Source organism: Otolemur garnettii, unplaced genomic scaffold (assembly GCF_000181295.1).
Source record: "Otolemur garnettii isolate 467f Iridium unplaced genomic scaffold, OtoGar3 scaffold00003, whole genome shotgun sequence".
NCBI classification, from domain to species: domain Eukaryota; kingdom Metazoa; phylum Chordata; class Mammalia; order Primates; family Galagidae; genus Otolemur; species Otolemur garnettii.
This window is the reverse complement of record NW_003852398.1, coordinates 3991978-4001786: the sequence shown is the minus strand read 5'-3', so window position 1 is coordinate 4001786 and position 9809 is coordinate 3991978. Positions and strand designations below refer to the sequence as shown.

Sequence of the window (9809 nt, the reverse complement as noted above, 5' to 3'; positions counted from 1 at the left end):
AAAAAAAAAAAAAAAAAAAGCAGTAGCAAAAACCGGGACCTGGACTGGGAAAGTCTGCCCAGGAAAAGCACCTTAAGATAATCTCATCTCTTAGCAGATGGGGAGAGTGAGGTGCTTTGCCTTAACCAGAGATCCTCAAACTTTTTAAACAGGGGGCCAGTTCACTGTCCCTCAGACAGTTGGAGGGCCGGACTGCAGGCTCCTGGATGAGTCGGCTGCTAAGCAGGACAGGTAGCGGTGGCAAAAACACCTGGCGGGCCTGATAAATGTCCTCGGTGGGCCGCCCTTAGTTTGAGGACACCTGCAAGCTATTTAAGGACATAAGTACGACAAATTAGTTGATGTAGGCGACTATTAGGAATGTAGAAATGGTTCTGTGAGTTTAGTAAAAAGAAACCAGGAGCTTTAAACCTTTTTTAAAAAGCAATTTGTTTCCATTTCCCACAAATGTCACTAAACATTAGATGTAGACTTAGAGTTTGTAACAAACTATGGCAAAAAGTAAAGTGAGGCTTCCCAGATAAACCAGATGCAGAATAAACCAAATTAATGGTTTGTCATATAGTGCAAAGAAGTGTATGTTTTAATGAGAAACCCAGAGAACAAGTGGAGAAACTTGGTGCAAACATTTAAACTTCCTGAACTTCAGTTCTCTGACATGAACTATAAAATATCTGGGCCAATTCTAGAAAAATAAACTTAGCTTTCATACAAATGAAATTACCTTTTCACATAATCTAAATTGCTTAGGTCCCCCTTTAGTACTCTTTAACATTTGGGTTCTGGTGATTGCCTGTCAGAAAGGTTGATTATAATTAGATATATTGTGTTCATACTGTATTCCAGCTACTGTGCTAAGTGCTTTACATACATATATGATGTATGAGGTAGGTAATGTGATAAGGAAACTGAGGCACAGAGAACTTAAGTAATTTTTTCAGGAGTTTATACAACTAATAAGTTGGCATACCTGATAATTGAATCCACAGGGTCTGGCTCTGCAGCCTGCTCTGAAACCTGGCACCAGTAATTCTGACTGTCCAGCAATAAATTCTAAATCTACCCTTAAACATGTCTATAAACACTCTGATTTATAATGGATGGTTTGTAAAATCAGACTGAAGAAGTTAATCTTGTCATTTGATGCCAGGTATTTAAGTATCCTGATTTTTAAGTTGGAAGTATCTAAAGTTCTAAAGATATAGTGTCACTTTGCACATTCATTCTTATTGGACATATAAGCTGTTTGAAGCTTTTCACACTGGCCCAGTGACTTGTATTGTAAAATTTAGGGACTGAAAGTTAGGTCAAGGCAAGTTAGGTGTTTCTATCCTTTTATATTATCTGCTTAAAATTAAAGAGGGATGAGAAAAATGTAAGTGATAGTGGTTTTGTTTATGTTGCAGAGGTAAACAGTAAAGATCAGGATGAATTACCATCAGTAGGCCAGTCTTACTGTACAGATGGTGTCATTTCATGTCATTACCTTAAGAAAACCCGCTTATCTCTTCAATGTCTCCTAGGATATTCGTGATTGTTCAGGACCCTTAGGCGCACTTACTGAACTGAATACTAAAGTGAAAGAGAAATTTCAACAGTTACGTCACAGAATACAGGTGGGTATTCCCTGAAGTGAGAGGCTGAGAATGGGTAACAGTGAAGGAGGCTTAGTCTTGGGTATCCTCTGCTTGAGAGTTGTCTAGTTCTTCAGATACCAGCTGGAGGAAGTAGCAAATATTTTTAGACAGCGAGGGTGACTCTGTTCTAACCTGCTTATCAGGTAACAACAAGAAACTTTTGAATACAGAACACTGTCAGCTATATCAACAAGTGGATAGCAGTAACACCATTATACGTGGAATTTTTGAAACCCTTAGGCCCCTTTGACTGTTTTCTTTTCTCTGTCACCCTCTCCAACCTATTCATTCATTTTTCACCTCATCCATCACCAGTGTCTCTTTTTTTTCTCTTCACGTTGTCACTTTGTTCAGCATCTTCCTTTTTGTTTCCATAGTCATGAGTCCCATCATATACTCATTTAATACACCTCAATTCAACGGTGGTATATGGACCATCTCAAAAAAACACTAGAGAGCCAGGCATGATGGATCATGGCTGTAATCTTAGCAACTAGGGAAGATGAAGTGGGAGGATCACTTGAGGCCAGGAATTTGAGGTCTCACTTTATCGCCCTCAGTAGAGTACAGGCTATGATCATAGATCACAGCGACCTTCAACTCTTGGGCTCAAGCAATCCTCTTGTCTCACTTTTTCTATTTTTATTAGAGACAGGTTCTCGCTCTTTTGCTCAGGCTGGTCTCAGAACTCGTGAGCTCAAGCAATCCATCCTGAGTAATCCTTGGCCTCTCAGAGTACTAGGATTACAGGCATGAGCCACTTCACCCAGCCATTTGTGGTATGGGATAGGGCTAAGGGGCTGGGTGCAGCAACGTAATTCCTATGGAAACAGGACAGAGTCCTGGTTTGCTGGATAATTGAGGGCTTGGTAGAGTAGAAGCAAAATCTCCAAAGTGACTACTGCAGACTCTGCAACTAGCTGTGACCCAGGGAAAGAGGAGCCAGATTCTCACTCTAGAGATGGTGGGGAACCAAACCTAACCTGTAGTCCTGGTCATTCTACAATTGATGAGTGGTTAATACCAGGCAGGGGAAGGGAGCTGGTTAGGGAATAAGGGGTCACTTTTCATTTTTTAAAGTTGTAATTTATATTTTAACCTCAAACATATTATTAGTGCCTCAGATACAATTTAATCTTAAGTCTTTAAAGGCCCCCTGAAACAAAAGTGTGTGTGTGTGTGTGTGTGTGTGTGTATGTATTTTAAGCTTCCTTACTTTCTGGTAGTCACATTCCTCCCAGAATCGTTTTACCCTGACTTAGAGTCCACAAACTTTATTAGACCATCTGTGCTCATGGACTTGGGCCTCTCTAGAGGTAATCCTAGGGCTCGGCTGCAGATGAGCTATGCTAGTACACCCAGTGCCCGTGATACCCCAAACAGGACCATGTAGTAATTCATCTCCGTCATGCCATAGTACTGAAGTAGCACCCCACTGTGAGCATCTACATTAGGCCAAGGATTCTTGGCCTTGCCCTGTTCTAAGAGGACATTGGGCACAATCTTGTAGAGTTGAGCAACGAGCTTAAACATGGGGTCATTAGGCAGATGTTTCAGAGCAAACTCTCACTGACAGGTATATCGTGGATCAGTCTTCCTTAGAACTGCGTGACCATAGCCTGGAACAACCTGTCCTGAGTGTGTTCCAGATGTAGTCTCTTAACTTCTCATTTGATACATTTTTGCCAACTTCCTTCTGTAGTTGTGTTAGCCAAGCAAGCACTTCCTGATTTGCCAATCCATGTAGAGGCCCTGCCAGCCCATTCATGGCTGCTGCAAAGGACAGGTAAGGGTCTGAAAGGGCACTGCCCACCAAGTGGCTGGTATGGACGTTAACATTGCCACCTTCATGGTCACTGTGGATAGTGAGGTACAGGCGCATGAGCTCAGTGAACTGTGCATCAGTATAGCCTAACATGTTGCTGAAATTATGGAACCAGTCCAGCTTAGAGGCAGTGGCCCCAATACTGGTGCCTTCTCGGTAGATCTTTGCTGCAATACAAAGTAGCTTTGCAATCAGATCCATACAGTCTTCATAAATCAACTCCCAGTATTTGTTTCGGTTGATACCCTCTGCATATGCTCGGGCAAAGTTACTTTCACTATTGAGGGCTGTGATGGCTGCACTGAGCTGAGACATGGGGTGTAGATTGGTGGGGAAGTTGTCCAGCATGGTAACCCCATGGGAAGGCAGAGCAGCCCTCCTTGCCCACTCTTTTGAGAGCCAAGATACCTGCTCCTCTGTTGGAATCTGTCTAGTTACTAGCAGCCAAAATAAGCCCTCAACAGTGGGTTGAGTTGCCCAGTGGGTGGGTTCTTCCCCATCCTCAGCCTTGGGCAACAGTTTCTGGCATTCAGGGATACTAAATTGGTAACTGATGTTTCAAATATCAATCCTTTCATGCCACCATATGTCATATCCACAGTGATTTGGCCCATCACAGTCTTGCCATGTTGCTGCTTGAAGGTCTTAATTCTGGCCTGCTCCTTAGGTATCAGGTCAGCCAATATGTCTTTCAAATTCGTAGAGGAAGCACTGGTATGCCGGGCAGTGAGAACAAGACAGGATGCATTCTTGGCTCCCAAGAGCTGGGCAGCCGCAGTGAGTAAAGCCATGGCGGGTGAGCTTCAGGACCTGGTCGGGAGGGAAGGAAGGGAGAAAGGCAGGCAGGAACTGGAGCCGCTGCCTCTGCACCAGAGGCCACACCAACCCATGGACAAGGTTGAAAAAAGCTCATTCTTTTTAAAATATATATATATATATATTTTTTTTTTTTTAAGCCAGTTCTCTATCAAAGAAGGTTTATTTGGACTGTGCCCACAGTTTTTTGCTTTTTAAAGTTAACTTAATCCCTAAGAGACCTTTCTTCAACTTAGCATGATTTCAAATATCCAGCTACACCCACCATCTTCAGAATGAGTATTTCCATGTTCTTTTTTGGTTCAAATATCTCACCCATTATTTATTTCCTTCATTAGTGAAAATTACCTCACCAGTACATTTACATATTTATTATGTTGTCACTTCGTCCCCAATAATGTCAGCACCTTGAGCACCAGTGTATCCCAGCATCTAATAAGGACCTAATAACCACATGGTCAATGAATGTATAGCGCCATCCCTTTTTTAATCTGCATTTCTAAGTATTTGTATATTCATTTTATATCTGGAAATAAATATGAGATTTCTTTTTGTTTGATGTTTTTGACTTTTATATAAGTACCTTTTTTATGTTTTGGTAACAAAATTGTGTGATACTGATACTAGAAGAGAACTGGCCTCGTATCTTCAAAATGTGGTATTTGGTGATATTGGGCATTGACCGTGTGTAAATATCTGAGTGTCTGTCTTTGTATATATGGTTCCAAACTACCATAGTAGTTTGAGAACTACTCTACCTTCTTTCTTTTCTCCAGAACTATCTCTAGTTCTCTGTGAGCTTCCAGGTAGGCCAGTCATGGTGGCTCATACCTGCGATTCTAGTAGTTCAGAAGCCGAGGCAGGAGGATTGCTTGAGCTCAGGAGCTCAGGAATTTGAGACCAAACTGAGCAAGAGTGAGACCTCATCTCTACTAAAAATAGAAAAACTAGCTAGGAGTTGTGGTGGGTACCTGTAGTCCCAGAAACTTGGAAGGGTGAGATAAGAGGATCACTTGAGCCCAAGAGATTGAGGTTGCTATGAGCTATGAGGCCACAGCATTCTACTCACGGAGACAGAGTAAGACTCTGTCTCAGAAAAAGAAAACAAACTTCTAGGTAACTGCCCTTTCATGAGGACATTGAACATTTCTCCCTCTATCCCTTCTTCCATTCAATGATTCTGTGCCCCAGGCATAGTGAATAACACTACATAAAGCTCTGTTTATTCATAGAGTTTATACTCTAATAGGGGATATAGATTTTAAATGAATAACTAGGTAAATAATTAACTGATTACATTTGTAAGACTTCCAATTCACAGTTGATTATTTCTTTTTTTTCTCTATCACATTAATACTTAGGGGTATAAGTTGAAAGTCATCTCTGAGCTATTAAAATGGTAGATATACACGTTTGTTCCAGATCACCATATGCAAATAGTATATAAGCAAATAAATTAGTGTCTAAATGAACTTATATAGTAATGTTTTAGGGTTTTTTGGTTTGATTTTTTTTTTAATAAGGAGTTTTTCCCTAGCCGGGAGTTATGGCAGGCTTCTGTAGTCCCAGCTACTTGGGAGGCTGAGGCAAGAGGATCGCCCAAGCCCAGGAGTTGGAGGTTGCTGTGAGTTGTGATGCCATAGCACTCTACCAAGGGTGATAAAGTGAGACTCTGTCTCTAAAGAAAAAAAAGAGTTTTTCCCATACTTTCTTTTCTCTTGTTTCTTTCTTTCTTTCTTTCTTTTTTTTTTGAGATGCAGTCTTACTCTGTTGTCCTGGGTAGAGTACCATGGCATCATCATAGCTCATAGCAACCTCAAACTCTTGGGCTCAAGGGATCCTCTTGCCTCATCTTCCCAAATAGCTGAGATTACAGGCACCTGCCATACTCTCGGCTAAGTTTTCTATTTTTAGTAGAGATGGGGTGTCGCTTAGGTGGTCTTAAATTCCTGAGCTTAAGCAATCCTCCCACCTTGGCCTCCCAGAGTGCTGGGATTACAGGCATGAGCTACCATGAGCCTATGGTGATGTTTTAGATGAATAGCTTGATTGAACCTGGAACCATAAGAAAAATATGACTTGATTTGGGGTATAATGTCATCTTTATTATAGTGTTATAGTCTGTCAGGTAATTTCATTATCTGAAGTTCTTTAGAGGTTTAGTATGTACGACTAGCCCTGTCTGCTGACCCTGACTCGTGGTGGATTGTTTCCTTGGTGTTTGGTTATTTTGGACCGGGAGCACTCATCTTCAGCAGACCTTATCTGTGGGACTTTGTGCAGCCTGGGTGGAGGACAAGTCTCTCAGAGGTTTTTGCTTTTTGCCAGGTCTCCTGGGATGATCGCTAGTCTGAGAACACACTTTATATTAATTTCTCTTCGTAGAGTTTCTTGAATACTTCAGAAAAGATAAACTGAACCCCAGATGAGTGTGAGGGCAGCTCCTCGTTATAAATAATGTGGAGAGTTTTTTTTTTTACAACTCCCCTATCCAGAGCCCACAGCAAAAAAGATAAGTGTCCATATTTTCACACTCTGCTAGTGGGTGGACAGTTTCCTAGACTTTTTCCTTCAGAGTTTAATCTTTTTTAAGTCCTGGATTTGCGGTGGTCTTAGTTCCAGTTTTTTGGCTCAGCCTCAGGTGACCTAAGGCTTCATTTTTTCATTCCAACGTGATCTTTCAAACCTTCAGACACTCAAACTGGTAATTACTGGTTGTTAATGAAGTTGAGAGTGAGTATCTGGAAACATAGAGGAGTTCGATAGTCCCATGAAATCTAAGTGTGGGATTGATGAGCTTGTATTTGTCATTTCTTTTTTCTTTTCTTTTCTGGCATGCCCTGGATTACAGGAGCAGCAGCTCCGACCCCTGGGCAGCCATACGTTACTCAGACGCTGACTGCTCTGGCTTTTAGTTTTTTTCTCCCTTTTGTGCTCTAGGGACTTTTCTTACTTTCTTGAAAATTTAGTTATATATTTAAAAGGCCATGTGTTACATGTCACCTAGTGCTCCTAGGTGTTTTCTTTTCAAAGGGTGCCGCAGTGTTATTACTGATACATATGCTTTTGTGAGAAATAGAAGTGCTCTTCTGTTTTCATATTGGCTTTTGAAATCATTTTAACACAGAGCTGTTTTTCCCCATAGGAGCTGGAGCAGTTGGCTAAAGAGCAAGACAAAGAGTCGGAGAAGCAACTTCTGCTCCAGGAAGTGGAGAATCACAAAAAGCAGATGCTCAGGTAGGCAGGGCGTGGCCTCCTGCCTATGGTCTCTGCTGGGTTACTTGTTCCCTGTGAGGTCTGTCCATGTGTTTGCCTAATAAACCTGGGTTAATGGGGACTTAATTATATTATTTACATGCAGGTGGAATGTTCTCTCTAGATCAGTAATTCTTAAGTAGGAGAGGATGGGTGACAAACAGGGCCCGTGTTTGCAGGTGGAGATGTGCATAGTTAATAGAAGCATAATTTAACATTGTACTATATTTTATATTTGTAAAAAACCCCAGAAAATATGATTGCTTTTGAAATATAGGGTTGTTTTTATCTAGAATGACTGCTACTGGAATAAGTCTACTGAAGGAGAAACTACTTAAGTTGGACCAAAATGGGGATATTATCTGAAAAAAAAGAAACAAAAATATGTAAATAAGTATATGTTATGTTAAACAAAATTGAGGTTATAATTGGAAGTATGTGCAGTTTCTTTTTTTAAAAGTGATTGAAGTTACCCCATTTCTTGATACAGAATTGGGAGAGATACAACTTTCCCAACAAAATAGTCTGACAACATGAAATAGTACCTTTCTCTTTTCATTTAACTTTTGTACGTATTCATAAAGATAGTTGTTTCAAGTATGTTTGGGAGCTCCTCTGGAAGCCAGATCATTCTCTTTTGAAGTCCCTGCTGAGTCATCATCCTCACAGTTTTCTCTTTGGCCCTTGTTCATTCATCTGCCTCTGCCAGGTCTGTGTTAGCCTATGGCCGTGCCTCTCATCTGAGCGTTTCCTTAGCGTCATCCTCCCTGACAAATGCCTGTGTGTCAGGAGGATGCTGACTGGCAAAGACTGAGCCTACAGGGTCTAGCCGAGAGGTGTCAGGACTGAGCCAGAGCAGTTGCTGGGGCACCAAGGGGAGGAAGTGGTGGGTGCTGGAAGGGACTCTGAGGGCTACACGTGGGTGGCCTTCCACAGAACTCCTCTGTAGGATGGAACTGCAGTGATTTGAACTAAGGATCTGGGGGTATCAACAGAAACTTACACATATGGCCCTTCTGATTCCAGCAATCAGACCTCATGGAGGAAAGCCAACCTTACTTGCAAAATTGCAATTGACAATCTAGAGAAAGCAGAACTTCTCCGGGGAGGAGATCTCTTAAGGCAAAGGTAACTGTTCTTTTGTCTTTCTGGATTCTGATAATAGAATAGATAACAGCTGGCAAGGTCTAAAACCCACTGTAGGGAATCTCCTCTTGTTTTCAGCTTAGTATTTATTTATTTATTTTTTGAGACAGAGCCTCAAGCTATTGCGCTGGGTAGAGTGCTGTAGCATCACAGCTCACAGCAACCTCCAACTCCTGGGCTCAAGTGATTCTCCTGCCTCTACCTCCCAAGTAGCTGGGAAAACAGGCACCCACCACAGTGCCTGGCTATTTTTTGGTTGCAGCTGGCATTGTTGTTTGGTGGGCCCAGGCTGGATTTGAACCTGCCAGCTCAGGTGTATGTGGCTGGCACCTTAGCCACTTGAGTCCCAGGGGCCGAGCCAGCTTAGTATTTAATTTCATCATCTAAGTCATTTGTTTTAAACTTTAAAAGACATGCACACTTATTTGTGGTAAATTGGTAAAATAAAAGTATTAATTACAACATGAAAATAAGCCATGGATAGTCTTATGACTCATGAGCATTTTGGTATATTGCCTCTTCATTGTTTTCTTCTATATTTTTTACAACATCATAATTATACCATATATGATACTTAGTATCCTGGTTGGGCTTGGTGGGTCACTCCTATTATCCTAGCACTGTGGGAGGCCAAAGCAGGTGGATTGCTTGAGCTCAGGAGTTGAGATCAGCCTAAGCAAGAATGAGACCCTGTCTCTACTAAAAATAGAAAAACTAGCCAGGCATGGTGGTAAGCACCTGTAGTCATAGCTACTCAGGAGGCTGAGGCTAGAGGATCGCTTGAGCCCAAGAATTTGAGGTTGTTGTAAGCTATGATGCCACAACACTGTACCCAAGGTGATAAAGTAAGACTCTGTCTCAAAAAAAAAAAAAGTTGAATATCCTACCCTTTCACTACAAATCTTGCCCATTTTTAGAATAACTTTTCAAAAACTAATTTTTTTTTTTTTTTGAGACCAAGCCTCAAGCTGTCCCCCTGGGTAGAATGCCGTGGCATCACAGCTCACAGCAGCCTCCAACTCCTGGGCTCAAGTGAGTCTCCTGCCTCAGCCTTACAAGTAGCTGGGACCACAGACGCCCGACACAACGCCCGGCTATTTTTTTGGTTGCAGTCATCATTGTTGTTTGAT

The 9809-nt window shown here is 41.7% G+C and overlaps 1 protein-coding gene and 1 pseudogene across 2 annotated transcripts in view; one reads left to right on the top strand and one right to left on the bottom strand.

The window, feature by feature from the left end:
• The window catches only part of BNIP1 (BCL2 interacting protein 1), a 15487-nt gene that overhangs the window by 1062 nt on the left and 4616 nt on the right, over positions 1-9809 (top strand). For both annotated transcript variants that reach the window (XM_023515390.1, XM_003781935.3), the window contains exons 2-4: positions 1524-1616; positions 7424-7515; positions 8560-8661. In XM_023515390.1, the coding sequence (XP_023371158.1) occupies positions 1524-1616; positions 7424-7515; positions 8560-8661 (287 nt within the window). The remainder of the gene's footprint in view (positions 1-1523; positions 1617-7423; positions 7516-8559; positions 8662-9809) is intronic.
• Positions 2886-4253, bottom strand: LOC100944343 (annotated as a pseudogene).